The sequence below is a fragment of the Drosophila rhopaloa genome, unplaced genomic scaffold, assembly GCF_018152115.1.
Source record: "Drosophila rhopaloa isolate 14029-0021.01 unplaced genomic scaffold, ASM1815211v1 contig_2, whole genome shotgun sequence".
In the NCBI taxonomy this organism is placed as follows: domain Eukaryota; kingdom Metazoa; phylum Arthropoda; class Insecta; order Diptera; family Drosophilidae; genus Drosophila; species Drosophila rhopaloa.
The window spans coordinates 8,696,283-8,722,132 of record NW_025335083.1 but is presented as its reverse complement, the minus strand read 5'-3'; the positions used below and the strand labels follow the sequence as shown (position 1 = coordinate 8,722,132).

Here is a 25,850-nt window from a genome sequence, read left to right as displayed (position 1 = left end):
TTCATATGGTAAATGGTATAATGCTACTTTTAAGACTCAAAAAGATCGTTGGTACATATATTTAGAACGATTTTCATGCTTCATGTTTCAACACAAAACTGAACAAAAATATGAATAACTATTCAAACTGTTGCCTTTTTCTATAGAGCTTAAAATATATATTGTATTTCCATACATGCGAAGAAACGTGGCAAAGTGCTTTTTACTCTTTGATCGATGATTGCAAAAGATTTCAGTTGATTACCCAGAAACCAAACAAGAATCAATTTATCCATGTATGTAGTTTATTGTGTTTGGAAATTTTCGTGTGCCCGACGAACCGAGTTCAATAAATAATTTATTTTCCCCAGGCTCACGCAAAGCAAACGAAAAGAGAGCACCAGAGTATGGCACAGAGCATCATTCGGTTTCCAGCTGCTAGCCACAAACTGGATAGACGGAAAAGTCGGGGAAAAACTAGGAGACCGCACACGCACATGCAATGGTACAAATGAGACAACACCTGTCCAGGAGTTGGAGATGATATGGAATGGAGATGGAGATGGAGGCAACGGCAAAGGTAAAGGCAAAGGAAAGGCAACCAGAGACTCAGTTGGCAAGGCTCAAGTGGTTGGAGGAGCTTGGCAGGAAGTTTGGCCCACATTGACGTGCCGACTGAGCCAACGAAGAAGCGACTGACTGACTGACATTTGAATTACAAGCGGTGAAAGCTGTGGAAATGGGGATATGGCTTTCCGAATGGGGGAGGGGGGAGGAGATCGGAGAGAGTCGGTAACTCAACGAACTCTCAACACAAACTCAACAAAATGACACGACTTGAATTGGCTGCCAAGCATGAACGCATACAAGTTAGTCGAGCATCCAGGACTCGGCCAAGAAATGGCAAAAATTACCGGCTCAAAAAAAAAAACACAAAAAATAGAGACAGGGGGGAGAGTCCTAAAAGAAAAGCAAGACGAAATAAAGACAGCACGAAGGCGGAGGAAGAAGCCCGAGAGGCCAGGGTAACTAGTCAACTTCAAGTTTCTTTTCAACTGTTTTGTTTATTTATTTTTCGGGGCCGGCAAACTAGCTGGGTAAGTTTCCCGGAGGGGACCTCCAATCAAATTGCAGGCAAACAGACTCTAAGCATAATTTAGATGTCACATCGGTGCCGCTTTAAGTTGCGGATTTAATTCGAAAACCATTCGACGGCAAAAAGCGATTCATCAAGCGAATTTTGCAACTTGCCCGGCAAGTTGGCGGCGGCCAGCAAAATGCGTCGGCCATTGCAGGACAATGCTGGATGGGGACCGATCCTGCCAGCATGACTGGTAATTGCAGATTTATGACCCCCAAAACATGTGGACAGCTCCAGTCTGCCGCTGGCCAAAGAAATCAAAAAGGAAAAAACCAAAAAAACAAAAAATCTAAAACCCCAAAGAGATGATTGTCGTTCTTTTTTAGGAGTAAAGTTTGGCGGGAAATTTTTGAACGTTTCTGCATAATAAATTTTGAAAAGTGGATTAAAATGGCTAGGCAAAAAAGTATTTTTCAACATTTTCCTTTTCTCTTTTGTTTGGCGAACATATGTGTGTGCGTATGCCAGGCACTTTTCCTTTTTTGGACAACAACAATCGCTTATGGGATAGCATATTTTTAGGCGCTCTCTCGCCCGAATCGTTGGGAATGTGTGAAATGCAAATAAAACAAATTGTTTGCCTTCACTTTTTTCTGTATGTTTCCCAGTGATTTGGCATTCTGACATTTGTCGCTGTCAGACATAACAATCGACCCAATGCCAATAGCAACAGAATTGGCCCACATTCGCCTGTGACAATGAAATTAGCCTGACAATTGTGGAAAATTTAAATAAATGACAAATGAATCAAATTCCCCAATTTGGCACTTGATTTTCTGTCTACAAATATACCAACTTGTCACATTTATGGCCCCCAAATGGCCGGTTAAGGACGTTACAGACAATTCCCAAGTGAGTTGTGTAATTGGGGAAATCTCGTTCAAATCAAATTTCATTCAGGTTAAGTCTTTTGCTGAATTTTAGTATCCAGCAACGGATCAAATTTCAATTCAAGTTATATGCTGTGGTTTTATAAAGTTTAAACATGTAAGAGCCCAAGTATTTGCCCAAACAACAAAACCTTTATGTTTTCTCATGGGGCAGAAAACCAATTTTGTGAGTAAATATTAAATTGGTTTCAAAGTCATTGTACTTAACGTTGGAAAAAGTGGTTCAACGTTAACTAATCAAAAATTACCGCAACTCTGGGAATACAAAAAGCATTTGGAAAAAAAAAATATATATAATCCTGATTACCAGTTCTGGTAATTACATAAATTGGTGTGGTTTTAAATGAATATTAATAAAAAACAAATCGAGAAATAAAACCCTTAAAAAAGGGTTCTTATTCACTCAATGGCTTTAATATTTAAACCAACAGATTTACGTGTTTTTTAATTTTAATGGATTTTTGTGATTTTATTTTCTTTTAAGTTGTCAAACTCTAGCACATTCTAAAAGCCATAGTCTAAATAATTTCGTCATTTTATAAAAAAGCTTTTTAATAAAAATAATTTTTTCTCAGGCCCCTGTGTTCAAAATATAAAAACCATAATATGTAGATTTTGGAGTAAATTAAATAAATCTATGACTCCTATTTATTCTTGATCAACATAAGCATATTGGCCAGGTATTTTTTTAAATTGGCGCTGATTAACCAGTTGAGTTCTTGCATTATTAAACATAATCCTTAAAAACTCAAACTATTCATCCCCAGACGCATCAATCTCAGTCCAAGTTTAGGACTGGGTGTAGTTATCTTTCATTTCATTTCTATGCGGAATAACAAATTGCAATAATTTAGTTAATTTGTTGTACGTGTCGTTTGGCCAAAAGGCTTACCCAACTTTGGTCCCAAATTATAGGGGTTGTAGTTAAAGGTCCTGGGCTCCGCCAGGGACCCAACTAAAGCCCCATCCACAACAAGTTATACTGTCCATTGATATACTATCTCCATTTGTCTTTGCATTAATTTAATCTGACAGCAATTAAAGGCGGGCGTGTCAGGTCTGTGTTCGCTTTGACTTTGGGGATTCACGTATATATCAGCGGGAATATATCTGGCATAAATGTTGTTATAATTTGTGTGCGCCTAATTAGTTGAATTTCCCTGTTAGCCGACCCGATCCAATTAGTTAGATAATTTAATTCAAATAATAGAAAGCCAAACAAAGATGAACTGCGCTGGTCAAGTATTTGTTTTTCCACTGCATTCGACGGTTGGTTAACAAAAATAAAGTGATGAGGGGCTTCTATACACTAAAAAGCAGTGCTAACTGGGGTACCAAAGTTGTTTAAATCGATTTACCCGTTTACTAAAAAGACTTAATACTTACAATGGTTTTTATTGGCCATTTCTCTTGATAAAAATGTGTGATTGGATGTTTAAAATGTACATGTTTATATATGTCTGATTGAATTCTCTAGCTTAAACTGTTTTTATTCCTTGCAGCAGCGCTAAACTGGCTTACAATTACCAGTTTAATGCCTAGGGTATCTGAGTTTCAGCCAGCCAAAGGGCAGTATTTCCTTTGGTTTTTATTGGTTTTTGTTTTTTTGATTTGAACTTTCGGGCTTTGTGCTTGTTAGCCAGATCTCCCTCATTTCTTTGGCTTCACCCTCTAGCCAAAAGCCAGGACCAACTAATTTACTGAGCCACCAGCACCAGTTCCTCTTTCCTCGCCACGTAGTCCACTGGATTCCCAGCCGGATGCAGATGCAGCTGGAGAAGGCGATGGCTGGTGGGTGATGGCTGATGGGTGGGGTGGGTTGGTGTGGGGGGGTTGAGAACAGCACAAGTAACAAATCAAACGAGTGCTTTTGTAAATTACATTTGAATTATCCGCTCTGTGTGACCCCCTTTGCACCCCTCCTCTGCATTCATTCATTCACTCGCTGGCTCGTTCATTTGGTGCGTTTGTAGGACCATTTGTATGCAGCTCTTTTTGTGTATGGCAATGGCTGTTGCCAGCACATGGGTAACATCCTTCGAGCAGGACAACAGCAACGGGCAGGCAAAGTGGATCAAACAGCCAAAGTTAATAAACACTTTGCTCGTTGCCAGCCAAAACCGTCCACCCCCCATTACAATCCCTCCAGAATCCCCTAGTCTTTGTCCATTTTTAGTGTCCATGGCAATTTGGAGTGTGTGTTTGTTGCAAAGTGAAATTGAATGCAAATAGAAAAACAAACAGTGTTGCCAACACAGCATGAGCACATAAGCATTTCACTTAAATTTACGCGTTTTTCATTTCAATTAAAACAATTCGCATACCGCAACGGCGGACCATTTAACGAACATTTGGCGCCATTAAGTAGGCTACGTGTTTGTCCCTATATCCTGAGTGAATGTATATGAATGTATATGCACTGGTGTGTGTGTGTGTGTGCTTGTGTGCTTCACCCCTTTTTTCGGTGCATGCAAATGGCCTGTTAAGTGTGCCACAGCCAAACGACTAATTATTTATGGCCAAAAGGTACAACGAGCCGCCAAATTAAGGTCGTCGCTGCCAGCGCCGTTGTCTCTCAGTCATTTGTCTGATTAACAACAAATTCGCCTCCCGAATCGGGTCGCTGAACCTGTTTGAAATTTATTTCTGCTATCATTGCACCATAACTATAACTAAGCTCCGAATTTTCCCCAATCTAGCCTTATCATGGCAAATGTCTTTGGGCAAAACTGCCACTGCAAGTGGATGAATGACTTGTGACCCACTTTACGGCCAAAATTTTTTCAAGACTCTTTTCGTGCACAAGGATGTTCATACATTTTATACGATGTGTGGATGTCACAAGGTGTGCAGAACTTTAATATATGAATCAGAGCTAACAAAAATCCATGTTAGGCTTAAATTTTAAATGTTCATGTACTCATCAGTAATGTTTTCTTAATAGGGAGTAACCAATTATGAACAAAAACTCCTGGGCGCGAGGATTTAAATATTAAAAACACTTCGCTTAATTAAAGGAAAGTCTTTAAACTGACTAAAAATTGTTAGTTTTAAACCAACCGTAAATAAAAGTTCAATAGTTTGTATAATAAAAAAATAATTAAATAAAAAAACCGACTTATTTATCATAAAATTTAATTACGCTTACATTTTTAATAAGCAAGTCATAAATTGTTAACCTTTGTATGCAAAATATTTATCAACATAGCTGCGCATATTTCTTACTTTTCTCCCTAAATCGTTCGCTAGACACATAGTTATAAATTTAATATTTATTAAAATCACCCAACTAGTCAGCTATTTGGCAATATATGGCAATTTTTCAGCTCGTGTGTGCCATGTTAAGCACACAAATATCTCTGCTGATTTAAGCTACAGCTCTCAACAGAGTAATTGCGTGAATTCAGGATCCCATTCAAATCCTATGAAAATAGAAAATATTTACCTACTTTTATTTACGAACTTCCACTCATAGTGCGGCTGCTGGCTGCAGAAAAACAAACTTGTCATGTGTCAATGGCGAGAGGAAATCACTCGACCGAACCGAAAGTCGAAAGCCCAGGAAAAACCAGGAAGGAGTCTTCAACCCGAAGTCGAATAAAATGTCGCACTTTAAACGGAAATATTGAACTTCACAATTCTGTGAAATGTGTGGACGGGCACAACGTGGCAACGGAGTGTTGTGATTGTAATGAAGTTGTGGTAAAAATCGGAGACCCAAAGAAAATCATCCATGACCTGGCGGTCCATGCTGTTAAAACGTATGGCCATGGTTCTGGTTCAGGTTCAGATCCAGCTTCAGAGTCAGCTTCAGGTCGGGTGACAAGTGAGCGACGTGGAAATGTGGCGGAAATGAATTTTATACTCAGTTGGGAGCCAGAAAAACCAATAAAATCTATCTATGAACAAATATGTGAAGGTACACAAAGTTCGGGGATGCAATCAAATGTTGGGGTAGCGTAGCCAAAGGGGGTTTTTGCAAAACGTTACCTAAATGTTAGGAAAACAACAAAATGTTTGTGCATTATTTACGCGTTGCTGGCATTTTATGCTAATAAATTACCAATATGCAAGGCAAAACTTTGGTTGCCACGCAGGTGGAAAAGGGACGGACATCCACATGCATGTGTAAAGCAAAGAAGTTCCACTAAAACTGACAAACTGCACTAACACACCCAAACCGATTTCATATGGGGCAACGCATTTATTATTTTTTGATATTTTTTACCACACTGCACCGCACTAACCTGCAAAAATCGAACTATGGAAAAAAGTTAGAGACACAACGCGAAAAGTCAGAGCTACCAACTAAGCCAACAGTTTTCTATTTTTTTCCCCCTCTTAGCTACTCTTGTGTGTGTGTGTGCGGGTGTGTGGGTGTGAGGTCCTGTGCACTGGTTGACGCCAAAGAAATTTGGCGTCAGTTTTATGCGAAGAGCGAAGACCGAGGAGCGAAAAGCAAGGCAAAAAATAAGGTGAAGCTCTCGGCGGAACGGATAGGTCGGGCGGGGTTAGATCAGGATGAGGCAGGATAGAGGGGCAGGATAGGGGCTGGAGCAGCAACAATGGCAAACAAAAGTCCGGAAAAAATAGAAAATCGTATAAAAATAGCTGAAACAGACACGCAGACAAACGCTGGTAACTCCGAATGCTTCAGAAAAGTGAAGAAGGGGCCACATGAAAAGGGTACACCACAAAAAAGTTTTCCCAGTATCATACCAACCCCTGTGAAACTTTAACAAATTAGCTAAATTCTTAAATTAAGAATTCTTTACAGCAATTCGTAAAATAGGGCAATTTGCTTTAACTGCTTAGGGATTAAGGGCAGTTTTACTTTTTCATCTTAGCTGTATCTTAACACAAATTTTAAATGTATTCAAAATGATTAAGAAATTCGGGATGACAAAGAAAATGATTTATTTTTAAACATTTATAAGCCATACCAAATACATTAATCAAGAATTTTTTAAATTCGTTTTATAAGAAACTAAAGAACACTTATGACATATAGCTAAATCATATTTTATGAGACATTTTCAAGACCTTCATACTGTTTGTTGCAGTGTAAACAAAATAGAGTACGTTTGGGTTGAGTATACCGACAGGGACAAGGATACGAATCGCAACAACGAAGGCATCAGCTAATGTGGCATTTCGGCAGGAAGCGGCAAATGCAGCCAAACAGCCAACAGGCCCAACTAATGGACCAATATGGGGGGATCGGGGCCAGGGGAAAAAGGTGTCGCATTTGGGTGGCAAAACAGCTCCAATCTGTAAGCAAAAGCCGATAATTGGAAGACCATTCAATTTGGCTTACGGACTAACCTCGGGACAGAGATCAAAGATGTGTTAGTTAAACATGCCAGACTGCTTTGAATAGAGGTCCTTTCGAATTTTCGGATAAGATCTTTCAAACATTACATTCAATATTTAACCTAACTCAGCCAAATACAATATGCTTCCACTTAAAGTTTAGCAATATATACAATTTAAACATTAAGTTTCCTGCCAAAACAGAAAGAGAAAATTATCAAAATATATATTTTTTGTTGGCAGTTGAAATAGGTGCTGTCATGGTCTGCAAGAAAAGGTAGAAACAAATTTCATGGTGGTTGGAAATGAAGGTGAAGTCTTTTTTTTGACAGATTTCACTTATTGAAATTTAATTAGAAAAATTTAATTCTGAAATTTGAATAAACTTTTTAGTATTTAAAATCCTTAACCAGTAGTCTTAAAATGTAGGTGATAAGTTAGCACCAAGAAAGTTTATTTTCCCAATTTCCTACCATAATAGAGCATTTTCCGTTCGCTTCCATTTTTCGATTACCCCGCACTTTTGAAGTGGCATAAAGGTAAATTTTTGGTTGGAGACCCGCACACACGGGCAATCTAAACACAGACAAACAGAGCCAAAATAAATGCAAGAAATTTTCCCGTTGAACTCAAGTAGCTATCATACCCACATATATATATATTTTTTTAGGTTGGCAGGTAAATATGGCTGTCGCTGCACAGATAACGCTAACGCCGCTGAACTTTCACCTTTCTCCTCCTACCACTCCCACTCCCAATCCCCCCTCCCCTATCCGCAGGGCCTCGATTTTCTTTTCCCTTCTCTTGCTTGGCTTTTCCCTTTTCCGCTGCGTAACCACATTTATGCATTTGCTATTTTTGCAAAAGACATGTAGACTAGCAGACACACGCGCACATACACAAAAGCCGAAGCCAAATATTATTGAAAACCAAAATTTCAAGGTAAACACAGCTGCAGTTTGGCAACAGGAAAACGGAAAGCCAGGGGCGATTGAAGAGCTCTTACTAAACAAAGAATATCTGCATTGGAAAAAAAATGTATCACTTCTCGGCTCCATTAGAGGTTTTTCATTTTATAGTTTAACAGGTAGTGAAACAATAATTTTAATCCAATCCTATTTTAAAATAAATAAATTTCATTAAATAAAAACGTCAACATGATTTGATCTGAAAACAGAATTACCCATTAATTGTAAAAATTTGATGTTACTTTTTTATAAACAATTTCCAAACCTTTTTATTATAAATAATAATTCATAATTTTCGTATGTCATTTAATGTGTACAAAAAATGATTGATCTAATAATAGCAGGTGCACTTCGCACCTTTTTTTCTCAATGGAACAAGAGAAATATTAGTTTGAGACGATATATCAAACTGAAGCTAGAAAAAAAAAGCCTTTAAGCCATGTTCTTAGCCAACCTACTTGGCTTCGATTGCTTCCAGACAACGTTTTTCCGGTCATTTTTGTGTCTTATCGGTGTAATGGCATCAGGACAGCAATTAAACGGCCATTGCCTCCTGTTCCGTTTGCAGGATAATTTACAGAGTGTCGCAGAGTCCGTCTGTGGCCGCAACATAACTCAAGGCGGGGAGCAACAATTGCCAGGAGTCGCCTGCCTAAGCCAAGCGGAAATTATTGCATACTTATGGGAGCGGGGTGGAGGGAAGGATGCGTGTAAGCCCTTTAAAATGCATTCGCAGCGGAAATGCCAGAGAAACTGCATAAAAACTAGGTGAAAAGATGACTCCCTGTGTGGGAAAATGAATTTATATGGCACTTAGATGGCAAGTCGGGTCCAAGGCGGTGAGGTGTGGGTTTTGTGTGAGTTTTGAGCGACAGCTGAGCAGGGAGCAAAGTGTAAACAAGCTCGGGAACAAGAATGAGAACAAACACATTGAGAATTGTGTAAAGTAAGATAAATACTTCATAAAGTGTCAGTCGGTACACGAATCTGTTAGATGAAGAAATGCAAGCGGAATAAGAATTCTTTACCAAAATTAAATTTACTCAAATCAGGTTCTTTGCCATCTGTGAGATAAATCGAGTATTTACACCCCTTTACTCAATCCACTTATATGATTTTTGCTGTGCTTTAAACTGATATGTGAGGATTTAAATGATTTATTTTGAATGTATGATTGCTTGGTAGGTTTATTTAATGCTCTTAAAAAATAATTGTTTTCTTTACAGTTTTCAACTTTTTGTTTTCTATGATTTCGTAATATTTAATGAATAAACAAGTAAGTTTTCCTGGCAGTAAAAACTCAGTTAAATAAATATTTAGGAGTGGCTAAAACTTCAAGGATTAAATAAATGTGTTAGTGCTGAATACATATATATTTAATTAATAAAAGTAAGAGTATTGTTTAAGTTCAAAATTACAGTTATATACTCCACTCCTTGCTAATATTATTTTAGAAACTTAAATTTATTTCAAAATTGCAAGTATTTTCATACATTCCACTTTCTTTAAATGAAACTTATAAAATTCCAAGGCTATAAAATGTTTTTCTTTTGGAATTTTTAACCATCTTTGCCGCACCTTTTCTTATACTCGGAGGCATTGTTGGTCATATAAAAGTTGGCCAAGACTTTTTATTGTTGAAGGCAACCTTTGCTGGCACCGCCTTTTGGAAACTATGAATGGCAAATTGCTTCCTCAAGTGAATACATTTAATTGCTAACAAATGGCAAAGGGCAAAAAATATGGGTACAATCGGCGCCTCTGGTTCTTGGTTCACAAGTGATGGAAACGCACATGATAAGGCAATTTGTTCAACGATTTTATAGCCTATTATAGACCCGTAATAATTTCAACTTATCCACTAATTGGCAGATAAAAATCATGCGAGATGCGCTCGAGTTTTGCCGTTAAAGCAAACTTTACGTCGCACAAAGTTGAAGCAATAAATTTCTAGCTACTGTTAAATACCTAGTTGTTAGCAGTTATCCTTGCGGCTAGCTGTTATCCTTGCGGTTGGTAAAATATGTTAAGATTTAACATAAAATTCTCTTAAATGTTAGTCAAAATCCCCGGGAAATTGCTCCTTAGACAAATGTTATGCTACCTAACAGAAGATACAAGGGAAAACTCCCCTTTCTGTTGAGTAGTTTTGAAAGCTTCCTGCTGTTATGGCGATAAAAGTCCTTGAACAGCATGTTAAACGTTAACATCATTGACTTTACAGACGAAAGGACAGGAGTTTTGCCGTTAAAGCAAACTTTAACGTCGCACAAAGTTGAAGCAATAAATTTCTAGCTACTGTTAAATACCTAGTTGTTAGCAGTTATCCTTGCGGCTAGCTGTTATCCTTGCTGTTGGTAAAATATGTTAAGATTTAACATAAAATTATCTTAAATGTTAGTCAAAATCCCCGGGAAATTGCTCCTTAGACAAATGTTATGCTACCTAACAGAAGATACAAGGGAAAACTCCCCTTTCTGTTGAGTAGTTTTGAAAGCTTCCTGCTGTTATGGCGATAAAAGTCCTTGAACAGCATGTTAAACGTTAACATCAACATCCTTTTAGCATTGACTTTACAGACGAAAGGACATGACTAGATTGATGCTGATAAAAAATATAAATAAATTATGGGATCGAAAACGTATCTTTCACTGCGTTTAAAAATTTGACTTAAATGTATTAGACAATGTTTCAAGAATATCAAATTTTGTTTTGAGTCCACGATCGACATCCTAATAGACCATTTTATCCTGAAGAATAATTGTTATAATGGAACCGTCTCTAAGAAATATCCTTCAAGAGTACACAATTCTTCTAAATAAAATTACCGTAAACACGCTCTAGTTAAGTCTTGGGGTAAAAATACTAAGAAACAATAAAGAAATTAATGAAATAACTCAAAAAGTAATCATTATTGAAATGAAGGGTGGTAATACTATTATCATTATTTTTAATGGCCATAAACATCATCACGTGGTTGAAATAAGCTGTGGTCTTTTTTTATTATATTTTTCCCGTTTAATTATTTAAAAATATTTCAAAAATTAATAAAAATACTATGAATAATTAAAGCATAATTTTGCACATTAAATAAGTATTATGAATTTAAAATAATTTTATCACCTGTTCAGTACAAGTTTTATGGGCTTTTTATGTTTGGACAGTTGGTGATTGAAATAAGCTATGAGTCAGCCATTAAATTATATTTATGATGCACTTCTGTTTTACATAAAAAGAGAACAAACATACAGATAAGGATTAACCTTATTTTATATTTTATTACCTAATGAACCACAACTACTTACAAGCATGTCTCGGAGTTCATTCAAAACAAAACAAACTTTTTGGCATGCTGCTCTTTTTAACTAATTGCGGAAACGGAACTTTTCTTAAAATTTCAGAGGGCATGGGGTTGGGGAAAATGTTTGTTAGTTTTCCCCTGCATGAATTATTTAAAAAAAAACATTTAATAATGCACTTCAATCTCTGAGCAGAGTTGCCGAAAGAGCTTCCTGTCCTCCCCTTCCCCGCACTCATTTTCGCCCCGCGCCATCTTCTCTGGTTACCGGCTTCATGCCAGCAATTTAATTAATCTGCACAAAATATGCAACACAGCAAAAGTTTGCCAGCCAGCAACAAACACAGACAGACACATAAACACACATAAAGCCAGAGGTTCACGCATGTGAAGAAATGGCCACAGTTATAATGCTTGACATACAAAAAGAGTGGGCGTGTGTTAATGTTTTTGTCTGTGCACAAGAAAAAACACAAGTTGCTTTTTTGCCCAACAATAGTCGGATTTTTTATATTTTATTTTCATGTGTGCCATAGTTTAATAAATTAATAAGAAATAGTAGTTTTGAATAACACAGAAATGGTATACATTTTATTTAATTAGTTATTTTTTGCCGAAAAATATATATACAAATTTTGATTATTTAAGATTTCTGTGTTCATCCCTTAAAAGCCAAGAATCAAAATCAAATCGTTATATGCATGAGTTGCATAGAAATTTAGTTTAACAAAAGTGAAATATTTTTGGATATCACAGGAATAGCATACATTTTTATAGTCTGATTTTTAGAGATTTCTGTGCCATCCATCAAGCCAAGAATTAAAATCAAATCTTTATATTCATGTGGGCAACAGAAATTTAGTTTGACAAACAAAAACCAAATTTAGCAGTCACCAAATTTTTTCTTTTAAAATGTTTTTTGAATTGTTTTGATCAAATCCCCCTTTAATCCCCTCTTTTAAAAATAAATAAAATGGAATCCTTTAAAATTTAAATTTTTCTGTGTACGTATAAGTAGTGCCTAAAAGGAGGCAACGGCGAAATGGCAAAAGGCAGAAGCGCATCTTCACAGGAGGCAACAGCAACACGAGGAGCAACAGCAGCAGTGGCAATAAGATTACTTAATTGATTTAAATTTGCTTGTCTAGTAAAGAGATAGTGGGGCAAAGGGGATCGGGTTGCTGTGGGATGATGTTGCACAGTGTCGCAAGCGATAATGAAGTTGTTGACAAGCTCGTGGGCCAAAGCCAAGTAAATGCAAAGCAACAATAACTATGACAATGGGAATACGAAATGCAAGTAATTGAAAAGCAGCCAAATAGAGCCATTCACTAAGAGAAAAGTACACAGATTTGTCTAAGAAAAACACACCATTTTAAAAAACCTGTTAAAAACAACCATAATTGTATAAAATGTGTACATTTCTTTGCAGCATTTCATCGTTTGGTGGCTAAATTACACAAAAAATTTACACAAAAGCAGATTTGAAAAACATTTAAAAATATTAAAAATTATAAAAATTGAAATAATAATATAATTAAATAAATGTCTCCTAAAAAAATGTATTGAGAAAAATGTACTATTATTATTTTGACGACAACTGAATAAAATGCTCTATTTGCTCGCCTGTAGATAAAGACTAAGAATAGAATTTAGTGCATATACCTCCCGGATTAAAATACTTTTTTCCCAGTGTAGCCATGTCCGCTATTTTTTGTTGTTGCTCAGAGATTTTGCGACAAGATGTCGTTGCGGATAATGATGAGACAGCTGACGATGATGGCTGCGGAGGAGACAACATGTCGGCTGCATTATATTCATAACGTGTGTAATTAATCATATTAAGCTGTAAGGAAAGCCCAAGAATTATATTCAATTTGACCTATCTGTGTGCGAGATTTAGCCTAACTATGTCCACTGCGTCAATTTAGCCCGATGCACACTGGCAAGGTCCTTAAGCCGCCAAATCATTGCCCCAACACCGTCAACTGACCCCAAAGGCATCATTTTGTTGCTTTGTTTTCGGGGCGTGTGTGTTTGTAGCTGTGTGTGGCCTTTTGCGGTTGGCTATTATTACGAGCCCAACGTGGTGCCACTTTTGCCACCCATTTAAACCCCACTGCACAGGAAAAAATATTTCAAAGCTATTTATATAACAGGAAATGAAAGTATTTCGGTTCGATTTAGGCATCTTAAGTTTTTAAACGGATTAATGTCATGACGACTGTATGGTTTTTGGCTATCATCAATCTAAGGTTTTTTATTTGGCATATATTTGTATTCTTATTTAACGGTTCAGTGTTAATTAAATGGTATATGGTTGACCATATTCAACGGACCAATGTTTTTTTTAAACGTGGAAAAGCACAATTTGTTTTACCCATGAAAAAATCCTTTAATTTCTTTCAAGTAGAATTGTCCTCATCACTTATTTTAAAAGACTATTTGTAAACGGTGGCGTAGAGCTACTGCGAATTGAGCCCTTTTTGAGGGATTTTCCATGGCTTTGACCAACATTTCAACTGGAAAGAGGCTATTTTTTTCAATAGAAAAAGCGTAACCAATTCAAAATCAAACTTGCAAAAGTTTATTTGTGTTTTTAGAAAGCGCACTTTTTACTTTGTTAATTCTTTTGATGGGCGCAATCGATTAGTTTGGTTGTAAAAACTTTTTCGTGGTAAAAACTTTAGTTTCGGAATATATTATTATGTTCAAAACTGTATTATTCTATTTAAATATATATTTTAAATTATTATTATTATATTCTTTAAAAATGTTTATACATAAGGTACGAATAAGCTTTTATTTCGTAGGGACTTAATCATAATAAAAATAATTTTAAAATACTAATTATTAATAGGTTCTTGAAAAAATCAAATAATCAAAAGTATAATTTAAAAACTAACTTTTAATCTTGAAAACTAAATATCTTAGTTGTCAAGGACGACCAAATGTAATGAAATTATAACTATTTTAAGATTATTTTAATGAAATCTAGTCTGTCAATGTAAAATAGATATTTAATTTTTATTTATTTTGATTTATTTTTTTATTATATTTTTTTCTGTGTTAGAACATGGGCTCGTTAGCCTGACCATGGCCAAACCAGCAGGAGCAGTAACAACAAGGACGCGAATATAGATGCAGACATGGACAGGGGCTGGCAGCTTAGTCATGCCTGCCAGTGCTGCGTCGACATCATAGCTCCATCCCCACTCCCCACCCCCTGCCACGCCCATTATCCTGGCCACCACCATTCCCGCCTCCGTCCTGCTGTTGTATGTGACTTGCATGCGGCGCTGAGCGCCAAAGTTTTGACTTCAATTTGCCCAGTTACAAATTTTGGCCTTCTCTGGCGGTTTTCCCCCCCCCCTTATTTTTTTCTTTTCTTTTCTTTTTTTTTTAGTGTTCGACCCATCTTGCAAAAAAGAAATAAACCACATTCAAGACGGAAGGAAGAGGAGCAAAAATGTGGTGAAAGACTTGACCAGCATTGGGCGACGTGTTTTGGCCACATCAGCGGCATGGCCATCATCATCATCACCAGCGACAACAACCACAATAGCGGGCAGGGGGGTGGGGGGATAAAAGGAGATGGTAGTTAAGCCCATTCCTTAGAGCAATGCCAAATCAGCCGCAATGAGAGAGTTGCAGATGGACAAATGTGACAGGAATTCGAAGGAAATACTGAGATATGGAAGTGAAAATATAATGCAAGACTAGATTCTAGATTACACAGTTTAGACTTAGTTAATAGAAATGGGAAACAGTTCTAAATAATTAAGGACATAAATAATAAGTGGTTCTTAATAAATTGTTGGAATAAGGTTAAATATTTTATTTTATGTATTTATAAAACAAGTTTATAATAATTAAATGTGTATAAAAAAGGTTACATTTAGTAAACAAAAAAAGGGCAAATATTGAACAGAGTTTAGACCATTTCCTGCCTAGATTTAAACCCTCTTCAAGAATGTCGGAACACTTGTGGCCCCAGACGAGTTCAATTCAGTTCGACTGGGCAAGAGCAAAATAATGCGAAACGTCTTTGCACTTTGCCTTTTCTTGAAAGCGGAAATTGGAAAAATACCGGCGGCATTTTGTTGGACAGGTCGCCAGGCAATAAAAAAAACAGACTGTCAGTGACAGCATTAAAACTAACAGGAGTCGAGAGCGGCATTCTCAGCATTTCGCACATTCTAGGGGCATCGACAGGATCCAGGACGAGCACCCGAAAGTGAGCGAGTTAGCCCAGTCTCGTGTGGCATGCCACATGCAATTCAATAAGAATTTCCCACTTACCACCAATGTAAGGGGTGAGCATGGGGGGACTGGGGGGGGCAAGCATTTCAAATGCATGCCAAACACTTGCTGCGGAATTCGTAATTGTGTCACATAAAAGGAACGAGGAGTCCTGGCCATAACTATAACCTTATGGCTACGTGATTCAAATCCGACGACAAGCTAACAAACCCAGAAACGTCTAAACTGTTATTTATGAAAGGAGAGGGAATCCTGGTAAATTTGTACAATTTACAATTTACCACTGACTTAAGGTTCATAAAATATCACTTAGTCTACTTGAAAATAGAAGTATACCAGAATTAATTAAGCGGAAGGCCAATATTAATTTTTGATTCGAGTCTTTGTTATCCCTATAATACACAAACTTGGGACTTCATTAGCTTGTGGAATTTTATTTAATTATATACCCTTGTAATATTCTATAAAACGACATCGATTTTAATGTTTAAAAAAAATTAAATTACGTCGATTTTTATGTAGAATTTTATTGATCTCGCGGCAGCTATGATTCATTTGATTCATTTTTATAAAATTTTAAATTCAGTTTTAAATTAGTCATCAATTTTTTATAAAACTAATATTATTTATTTTTTTATTGTAACAAATTCAAGTTTATTTCATTTTTGATTTGCCCCACCGATCTATTCGATCTAGCCATGCCCTTCTGTCCGTCCTTTTTTACCAAAACTAGTCTCTCAGTTTTAAAGCTATCAGGTATCATATTTTAGTAATATATATTATAGCTTCGTCGCATATACTCCGAGTCTTGTTTTAAATTTCTATAATACAGCAGTCTTGAGAACGATCGTAAAATGTATTGTAACATCATCAATATCGAATAATATTCTATACGGATCCGTGCCCAGCATAAACAGTGTGTGTATAAATAGCTTAAATATTTATTTAAAATTAATAAAATTAGATTAATTTAGTTAATTAATTAACTCACCCCAGTCAGGTTTAATACGTCTACCATCAAAATGAAACACCTTTCGTGATCCCATAACTTTTTAGGCCGGATTAAGGATAACCCACCTGTGGAAGGTTCTTGTCCACCTCGGCTCGCATGTGCGGCATGGCAAAGTACTTTAGCTTTGGAGCTCCATTATTAACAACATAAAAATATCAATTAAAAGGCAAATTTAAAGAATCCGCAGAAAGTCGACTACGTGTCTGTGTTTTTTCAGGAAACATTTTTAAATTTATCTTTAGGTAAAATTACCAAAACATATGATCCCCTTATATTGGAAATTATTTCTATTAAATTGATTATATCAAGATTGCTCAAAATTATCCGATATCTTAATCCTATTCTTTGTTTAAATATTCCGCCTCGGCAGTGTTGCAAAAGCTAAGGACTTCGAAACTCAGAACGCATTGGATCGGAACCATGAACTTAAGAATTCAAATCAAATGAGTCAGTGGGGAAGGTTAAAAGCTCCAGGACAAAGCTCCTGGTTCACGAACTCCAAATATTATATTTAACTGATTTCGATATAAAAGTATTTCCATTTCCTGAATTTGTGCAACTGAAATTGCCGAAGAGGATTGGAAAGAGGCAAACAAAGTAAAATCAAAAATCCATGCTAAACCCAAATTCAAATATATCTCTTGTATTTCCGTGATTTCGAGGATCTTTCGAATTCCTACCCAGGATACAAGTAAGCGAACTGAAAGAAACCTTCTGCGCCCTCAAATGGATAAAATGAATAAAAGATACACAACCGTTTGCCAACAAAATCAAATTTCGCAAATATATTTTTTTTATTTTTATTAAAAATGTAAATTCTGAAAATGCGGAATACCATAGTTCTCTATACCATTGACAATCTATCTGTTTGGGTTTTGCTTTAATTTTTGTTAGCCGCGCTTCGATCAATTGCCATATATTGGGTATGCTGCGATGAACTTTTTCGACCTTTTACATTTTCAATACCATCGATATCTTCTTGTTTGTTGTTGGGGATTACAATTACAATTATAATGCTGCATTATGCATGTGTGAGAGTGTGTCGTGTTTATAGGTATGTATTTTGCATGTTTGCGGCCTTGGGAGGCACAAAAACAGCGTCGATCACAAAAAAAAGAAAACCAAGCAAAAGGGCAATATACATAGACAATATATATATACGATGTCATATATTATATATATACTTTATTATATACTCGTACAACTAAAGTCCAAGCATAATCGCGTGACTGACTGACCGACATTAATCGTCGAGCCTTTCACCCTTTCTCAAGTCACAACAAGCTGAATCTGTGTGAATTTGATTTAGTTGCCTAACACTCACTTAGTTATACATATATATAGACGTACATATATACGCGACTGCATGTTGTGTAATTTATGTTATATTGGTGTATATATATATATATTTTCTAGGCATATCCAATATTGCGCGAAGCAAGCAATTCGATTCACATCTAAAACTTCATCGGTCGATGGAAAAGCATTTTCGTAATACAATTTATGGATTTTCGTTTTTCTTTAGTTTTTTTAGGCTTTTATTTTGGGTTTTTTATCTTGGGTATTTCTTTAAGGTTTGGCCACGACGCTGAGACGATCTACGATGTTTGTGGCTGATGTTGAGCTGTCCAAATGCACCATAACCAGATGAGGCCTCGCTCCCCGCTTACTGCTCCTCGTCGCCCAGCTCGTGCTTGATCTTGGAAAAGTCGAACGTCTCGCCAGTGCCGCGCTTGAATATGTTCAACACATCCAGGCAAGTGGTCTCAAAGTGCGTGGTCGCATCGTAAGACTCCGAAATGAAGATCTGCGACTCGGCTCCATCGTCGATCGGCTCCAAGTAGTCCGAAATGGTTACGAACTTTTGTGCGATCGGCTCGAGCAAGTCCAGGCCGGGCTTGATCTCCACCTCCGGGTTCTCGGTCTCAACGGTGGTCGAGACCATGCCCACGAACCAGCCCTTGGCGGCCACCTGGTGAGTGGAGCTCACCAGCGACACGTAGATGTCCGACTTGCGGCCCACCTGCTTTTGTGGAATGATAATCTGCGTGGAGAGACCGTCCTTGGTGCTGGCCACCGGATGATCCAGAATGCAAATGCAGCGAATCACCTTGCCACGCTTGCGCACCTGCAACCCAAACGGAAAGGAAATTAGTTATAATAATTATATAAATATTATAATAGAGTAATATTATAATAGAATCGTGTTGTCTTAAAGAATGGCTTACATATTTTAGTAATCTTTTCGCAAATACAAAGTTAAATATGCAAAATGATTAAGTCTTAATTCGTGAACAGATTTTTTTTATTTAACCACTCTAGTTAAATTTAACATTTTATTATTCCCTCAGTTTTAGGCGTACGAAATAACGACAATATTTACTGATGGTAAGGCTTATCTGAAGGGCAATGCATTTTCGCTTATTTTTTTAAGGTGTCCGACTTTTTTAACACAACTCCATAATCATTTGTAAAGATTGGTCATGTGTACTATTATTTTGAAACGAATCTGACAAATATTTGGTTTGATGCTTTTGAATCTTGACGGCGAATTGACGCCAAATTAATTGCATTTAAGATCTTGGAGGAATGTGATCAATATTTATCTTAAGACCGAGAAAGTAGAAGGCATATACTACACCTCTGGAATAGACTTTGCTTATCATTAGATACACGTTTGGTTTTGCACTGGCCAACCAACCAACCTTGAATATTTGTATTAAAGGCTAAACAAATAATGCAAATAATAAAAGGGGACAAACCAATCACAATAATTTAAATGACATTAATTACGAGTTGGAAATACCCTATATTTGCGAAGCTCTACCGAAGACAGCCTCTTTTATCATCTCGTAGGTTTACGGTTTATTATATGATTAACAAATAGCTTTGCTTTTTTCTTCAAATTTTGAAGGACATTTTTAAGGCAAAGGTAAGACAATTAATGGTAAAGATAAGTCATTTGCCATCTCCGAAAAAACAAGTTTTTGTATAACTTTCTTTTCAAAGACTGCTCGTATTAAGATTAATTTTCAGTTTTAGCATAAATTAGCCTCAATAAACCGTTCTTATAATCATTTCTTTTACATACAAAAAAGTGTTTAAGGTAATGAATTCGATTTGTTGCCTATTTGGTTTAAGTTATATTTTTGATAGGTATTTCTTAGTTCTTTACCATTTTTTAGGCAACCTTTTTTTACAGCAAAATTATATTCAAAGAATGCGAGTCTTACCTTCTCGGGCACGTAGCTGGGATCGCAGTAGACCTGCTTGCACTTGGCGACTTCGTCGCCTGAGCGCACGCCCACCACCTTGCCGCCCTCGCCAAGGACGATCTCGTCGATGGGCTTGTCCAGCATGTAGGTGCCGCCGTAGATGGCCGACAGGCGGGCGAATCCCTGGGGGAGCTCGCCCAATCCGTACATGGGATAGAGGTAGGGCGACTTGCCGTACCGCGCCAGCGAATCGGAGTAGAGCTTAATGCGCCGGATAGTGTTCACGGCCGGCTCGTTCAGATACTCGTCGTCGCGGAACAGGGCCAGGGCGTGGCCGGTGAAGTCCTGCGTGTTCCTGTCCAGGCCGAACTTGTCGTACAGGCCCTGCATGTTGGCCTTGGTGGGGTCAAAGTCCTTCCAGGTCTTGGGGTCATCTTCCCGGAAGTCCTGCACGTAGATGAGGAAGTTCCGGAAGCGACGCTTCTCGAACATACCTGCGAATGTGTTTACATTTATGTATCATTTACCATATTGGTCAGTTCTGGGAAAAGGATCTGTCTATAAGGGAGTGCGCGAGTCCAGAGTTTTAGGTTTCCCGTTTCTTTTTCATTTCATTTACATGCCACACAAGCACACAACTATAATTTAAAACCCTTAATTTGGGGGCGGTCGAGCCACCACCAACAATCGGAAACCAAGTGGTGGACACGCTTCTGACGTCATTCTAAGCATATGTGTAATGCGGACACAGTGAACCATCGACAAAGGAAATCACATTTAAATACCAAATTAAAGCCTATTAACAATGTTGTTTCAATTATTAACACTTTAGGAAAGAATTGTTAGTAATATAGAAATGAAATTAAGTTAAGATCTATTAACAATGAAAGTAATGTCCTTCAGGAACCACAAAATATTATTTCTCAAATCCTTTTGGAACAATAAATACTAAATTTAAGAGCAGAACATTATTTCGACTAAACTTTTTAATATTTGACTTAACTTGGCTAATAATGGTATGTTAAAAATGTATAATTTAAAAAAGATTGAGAAAGAGATTAAGTTGTGATTTTCAAGTACTTAAATGCTGAAAAAAGAAAATCGGTTGAAAGGTGAAGTTCAAGGTTAAAAGTAAACCACTGCGCAGTCTTTGATTGGCAAGCTCCACTGTGAAGAGAAGGGGTTCAATGCGCCTCACCAATAACTTTGTTGCAAAAATACGTAAAAATAAAATGGAAATAATTCAAGACCCAATCATAAATAAATAGAGCGTGAGTTGACTAATTGCATTTTGTTGCTGCCACGAAGAAGAGAAAAACCAAAAAATTTCAACCAAAGCGAATATCAGGTGTAAAATAGACTCGAGCAATTAGCGGCAGGTGTATGAATCAGCGAAGAGCGATTAAGTTTTATCCACCCCAGTAGGAATTCTAATCGTAATAGGGCGATAATAGTTATACAAATAAACAAGGTGGGGAAATTTTCAAAGAAATAGTAGATTTTCTCTGGTAAGCCAAAGAAAACAACTGTTTTTTCGGCGCACACATACGTGTCACAGTCGAAAACAACAACAACAACACCGAGCGAGTGAAAAAGCCGAGACAAAGAACAGAGAAAGAGAGAGACGGGGGGCAGATAACAGTCGAGTACATACACACACACACACGCACAGCTGGTAATTTGCACAATTTTTGGGAGGGTAAAAAGAAAATTAATCATAGTATGTAGAAAAAAGACGAACCCATGAGATCGGATGCAAGGGCCTCCTTCTGGTCCACCGGCACCTTGGCTATCTTGCCGCCCTTGTAGACGTAACTGCCCTCGATGGACTTGAACTCCAGATATCGGGTAACGCCCGTATGGATCAGCAGCTTGACCAGCTGGCCATTGGCCATCAGGAACTTGGGGATCAGGTCCACGTTCCAGTCCCGACCACGCCCGAACCGCTCGCCGGGCGGCTCCAGTCCGTAGCGCTGGAAGAGCTCCTCCAGCGGCGTTATCGAGGCGGATTCGCCGCCATAGTACTTGTTCCGATCAATATGCAGCACCTTTTTGCCGGATACGGACAGCATCCCACTGAGGATGCACTCCTTCAGCCCCGTTCCGAGCACAATCGCGTCGTATTCCTCATTCATTTTGGCTGCGGCTCGCTTATATCTCAATCACAATAATCTCTGGTTATTTATCCGGGTTTTTTGCCTTTTTTCACTTGCTGCGACTTTCGATTTGGTGGACTTTTCTGCGCTCAATATTTTTTCTCTACTCGTTCGGCTCTCGCTCGTCCACTTTGCACTGCCCTTTCGCCGTCACGTCATTTGCTGGTCACGTCACGTTACGTTTGTCAGCGAGCACATAGCTGCATTGCTGCGAGTGGACATCGCGGTGGTGTTATCGGCGGTTGTTTGAAACGGAAAGAAATAAAACGGAGAGACACCAACGAATTAGGCGCAATAATTCAAAAGAGCAATTTAAATTAGTTACATTATGGCTCAACATATTTTCTACATTATAAATTTACCAAATGCAACTAAATCCAATACTAGGACGTTAGCAGGTTTTTTTTGGTTTGGCGGAGTAGGCATGGTATGCTGGTACACAAAGAAGTTAAAAAACAATACAATTTTAATTCAATTCCAGTGTGACCGAATTTTAAAGAGTTAATCCAAACTGAGCGCTCTACGGTCTTACTGTCAATCACCTGGGTTTGTTGATAAACGGTAAACCAAACAATGTGAAATATATCACTTAAACGAAAATGTTGAGCAGAAAGGACGCAAACGTAAAATTGGTTGTCGCCATGGCGGCATGCATTGTTGCATTAGAGGAGGAAAGTGCCCAAAAGAAAAGACCTCGGCGGAAATATTGGGTGAGCCCATATCTGCAGGAAAGATCCAATAAAGGCCGACATTCTTCCGACGTAAGTAATACTGTTAAAAAAGATATTAATATTTCTGCACCAAAGAGTATTTTCTTTTTATTTTAAAGTTTCAGAACTTGCTGAAAACTCCCTCGATGTTTTTCGAAAACTTCCACATGTCTGAAAAGAGTTTTAACACGCTTTTTGGAATGGTGGAGGAGTATCTTATACCGAAGCGGAACACTCGCCCAGATGCTATACCAATAAAAGCAAAGTTGGCCATCGTTTTAGAGTAATTTGATTTTATATGCTTATTCTTAGAAAACAATATATTAATATTTAATATCCTTTTATTTAGATTTCTTGCCTCTGGAGATCAGCAACGCCATGTTGGAGCTACTTATCGGATCAGCAAACAACATTTTGGGAAGATCATCCTCCAGGTGTCCATTGCAATTTGGACTGCTTTGCAGAAAGAACTACCCAAGTGGACGACGGGCAATATGCTGAAGTGGGCTAGAGGCTTCGACGACGAATGGAGCTTTCCAAACTGTATTGGAGCCGTCGGCGGAAAGCATGTGGCGATAAAGGCCCCGCCAAATAGCAAAAGTCTTTTTCACAATTATAAGGTAAGTACTTTTTAGTTGCCATTAGAATTCAATAACAAAATCTTTTGTAATACAGGGCTTTCACTCCGTTGTGCTAATGGCAATTTGCGACGCTCACTATCGCTTCACCTACATCGTTGTGGGGGCTCTTGGTAGCGAGGGAGACATTAATGCCTTCACCCACAGTGATCTTGGCGAACAGTTGCTATTGGACGAGCTGCCCTTTCCGAAGGACAAAGTGATAAACGGGCATTGCACTCCATATTACATTGTCGGTGATGATGCGTTTCCCCTTCATAAGCGTCTCATGAAGCCGTATAGTGGCAATGATCTAGATCGGAAGGAGCGGATATTTAACTATAGGCTAAGTCGTGCTCGTCGTTCCATTGAGAACGCATTTGGTATTCTCAGCGCGAGGTGGAAGGCTCTACAACATACTTTGCTAATCAATCCAAGCAAAGTTCAAAAAATAGTTGTAGCCTGTTGTGCTCTGCATAATTTTTTAATACGGGAGAGTCGAGCAACTTACGTTATGCAGGATATACCAAGCACTGTGCTGACCGACTTGCAACCAGGCCGACGAGGTCGCCCTCAGGACTTCAGCAAGGAAGTTCGGAACAACGTAAAAGAATATTTGAACGGCACTGCTGGATACTCTCAATTGCCTTGGCAAGACGAGTCTGCCGGTGTTTAAAGTAATTAAAAAACAGAAGTAATATTGACAAGATTAAAATATGTTCTTTTATTAACTTTTATTAACCGATACTTAGTTCCTAGCGGCTTTCTCCTCCCACAGAAGCCTCGTCATCTTCTGTTCGACTTCAGCAGCGTCTTCCGGAGACAAACTATTGAGCTCCGATTCCCAGTACACAAATATGGGCCTTGCGGGAGTGGGAATGGTGGTGTTTTGCTGTTGCTGCAAGTAGTTTCCCAGGATGCCACATATTTTTGCGGCCGGTGATTGCTCAACCTTACGCTTTTTGGCGGTCCTTCTTTCTTCAGCCTTTAAAAATATAGATATATCCTATGAAAACTATATTATTTTATAGAAGTTTACCAACTTACGTAGGAAGGCAATTCCAGGGACACCTCCAGCTCCGCTTCCTCTTTCAAGTCTTCTGTGTAGTTCAGCGATTCATCAATGGAGTACGACTGCTCCATTGCTTCCTCGATTTCGGAATAACAAGATCGGGTTGTTCTGTGGAAAATGCATTATATTAGTATAACGTTACCAAATTGTTTGCCAGAACCTACTGCCTCTGCGTGGTCACTTCCGGTAGGAACGCCATGTAGGGTGCGAAATCCCACTCTGACATGCCCTTTGGCTTCCCTAGTGGGTCACCTTCAGCACTCTTCGTTCGCTTGGATTTCAAATGGTACTTGTAGCTATCACGGAGCGACTTCCAAGCCAGCTTGCAACTATGATCTAAACATAAATATTGTGCATGTCCACGTTAAGAAATATTTATTAATGTAAAATTATGACTTACCGTCTTTATCCATTTCCCTAGCGATTCCCTCCCAGGCTTTTTTCAGAATGGTGGCATCAAAATGGCTTTTATTTGATAAATCCCACAGTACTGGGCGGGATTCCACATTTCTTATAAGTTGTATTTTATCCTCACCACTGAATTCCTGCAAGCGTTTTTTGCGGGCTCTTTTATATTTTCCCTCCATTTTTTTTAATTTCTACACAAAACGGCACACGAAAAGATTACAATTTTTAGCCTAGCACGAAATATGTTTGTCAGCCATGAGAAAGAGCGGAAACAAAACAGCTGGCAAACATTTTTTGTGAGGCCCTTTTTTTAACCACAGTATTCAGATCAGAGAAAAAATACCAGAAAAATCCGTCGCGTTGCCACCTGATGATAACGCTCGTCGCGTCTAGCGATTAAAAAATGTTATCTGTTGTCAGAGCTCGGTGATCAAAAATGGACAAAAAAAACCCAAAAAGTGTTCGCTAGCTGGTTGCCTCTCGTTCTCTGTCTCTCTCTCTCTCTCTCATTGCTGACGAACAGATTTCGTCAATCTCAGTACTAGGCTTTAAATGCTAAAAATATTAAATTTTCTTGCAACAAAATCAAAATCTTGCAATATGCTTTCAAACTGATGGGTACAATAAACCAAGCTCATAAATTAATATTTTTTGCCATGCCAAGGAATATCTTGAATGGTGTTAAACAGGCTTTAAGGCCACAAGTTAAAAGCTTGGATCCAATTATTCTATTAAATGTACGATAACAAATATTTTTAAATTGTATTTTATTTAATTAAGCACATTCATTTTTAAAAAGCAGAGTTGC

At 37.9% G+C, this 25,850-nt stretch overlaps 3 protein-coding genes across 3 annotated transcripts; 1 reads left to right on the top strand and 2 right to left on the bottom strand.

Moving 5' to 3' along the window:
* Window positions 1-18,022: 18,022 nt before the first annotated feature.
* Window positions 18,023-22,374, bottom strand: LOC108040068 (rab GDP dissociation inhibitor alpha). The gene is made up of 3 exons (XM_017117310.2): window positions 21,821-22,374; window positions 20,098-20,573; window positions 18,023-18,992 (listed from the first exon to the last, which is right to left on the bottom strand). The coding sequence occupies exons 1-3, from the start codon at window positions 22,212-22,214 to the stop codon at window positions 18,531-18,533; spliced, it is 1,332 nt and encodes a 443-aa protein (XP_016972799.2). The 5' UTR covers window positions 22,215-22,374; the 3' UTR covers window positions 18,023-18,530.
* Window positions 22,375-22,762: 388 nt separating this feature from the next.
* On the top strand, window positions 22,763-24,277 carry LOC108040069 (protein ALP1-like). Its single transcript, XM_017117311.2, has 4 exons — window positions 22,763-22,996; window positions 23,065-23,228; window positions 23,295-23,565; window positions 23,621-24,277. The coding sequence occupies exons 1-4, from the start codon at window positions 22,835-22,837 to the stop codon at window positions 24,236-24,238; spliced, it is 1,215 nt and encodes a 404-aa protein (XP_016972800.1). The 5' UTR covers window positions 22,763-22,834; the 3' UTR covers window positions 24,239-24,277.
* On the bottom strand, window positions 24,261-25,329 carry LOC108040070. The gene is made up of 4 exons (XM_017117312.2): window positions 25,035-25,329; window positions 24,799-24,970; window positions 24,610-24,742; window positions 24,261-24,547 (listed from the first exon to the last, which is right to left on the bottom strand). Exons 1-4 carry the CDS (start codon window positions 25,219-25,221, stop codon window positions 24,311-24,313), a joined length of 729 nt encoding a protein of 242 aa, XP_016972801.1. The 5' UTR covers window positions 25,222-25,329; the 3' UTR covers window positions 24,261-24,310.
* Between the last annotated feature and the right edge of the window lie 521 nt (window positions 25,330-25,850).

Bases quoted from the DNA above. Each gene is read 5' to 3' on its own strand.
- LOC108040068 (XM_017117310.2), bottom strand. From the start codon at position 22,214: ATGAATGAGGAATACGACGCGATTGTGCTCGGAACGGGGCTGAAGGAG. The intron at 20,574-21,820 runs GTTCGTCTTTTT...ACACATTCGCAG, and splicing joins CCTTGCATCCGATCTCATGG to GTATGTTCGAGAAGCGTCGC. The intron at 18,993-20,097 runs GTAAGACTCGCA...TTTGGGTTGCAG, and splicing joins CCAGCTACGTGCCCGAGAAG to GTGCGCAAGCGTGGCAAGGT.
- LOC108040069 (XM_017117311.2), top strand. From the start codon at position 22,835: ATGTTGAGCAGAAAGGACGCAAACGTAAAATTGGTTGTCGCCATGGCG. The intron at 22,997-23,064 runs GTAAGTAATACT...TTTATTTTAAAG, and splicing joins AAGGCCGACATTCTTCCGAC to TTTCAGAACTTGCTGAAAAC. The intron at 23,229-23,294 runs GTAATTTGATTT...CCTTTTATTTAG, and splicing joins AAGTTGGCCATCGTTTTAGA to ATTTCTTGCCTCTGGAGATC.
- LOC108040070 (XM_017117312.2), bottom strand. From the start codon at position 25,221: ATGGAGGGAAAATATAAAAGAGCCCGCAAAAAACGCTTGCAGGAATTC. The intron at 24,971-25,034 runs GTAAGTCATAAT...ATTTATGTTTAG, and splicing joins TAGGGAAATGGATAAAGACG to ATCATAGTTGCAAGCTGGCT. The intron at 24,743-24,798 runs GTAGGTTCTGGC...CATTTTCCACAG, and splicing joins GAAGTGACCACGCAGAGGCA to AACAACCCGATCTTGTTATT.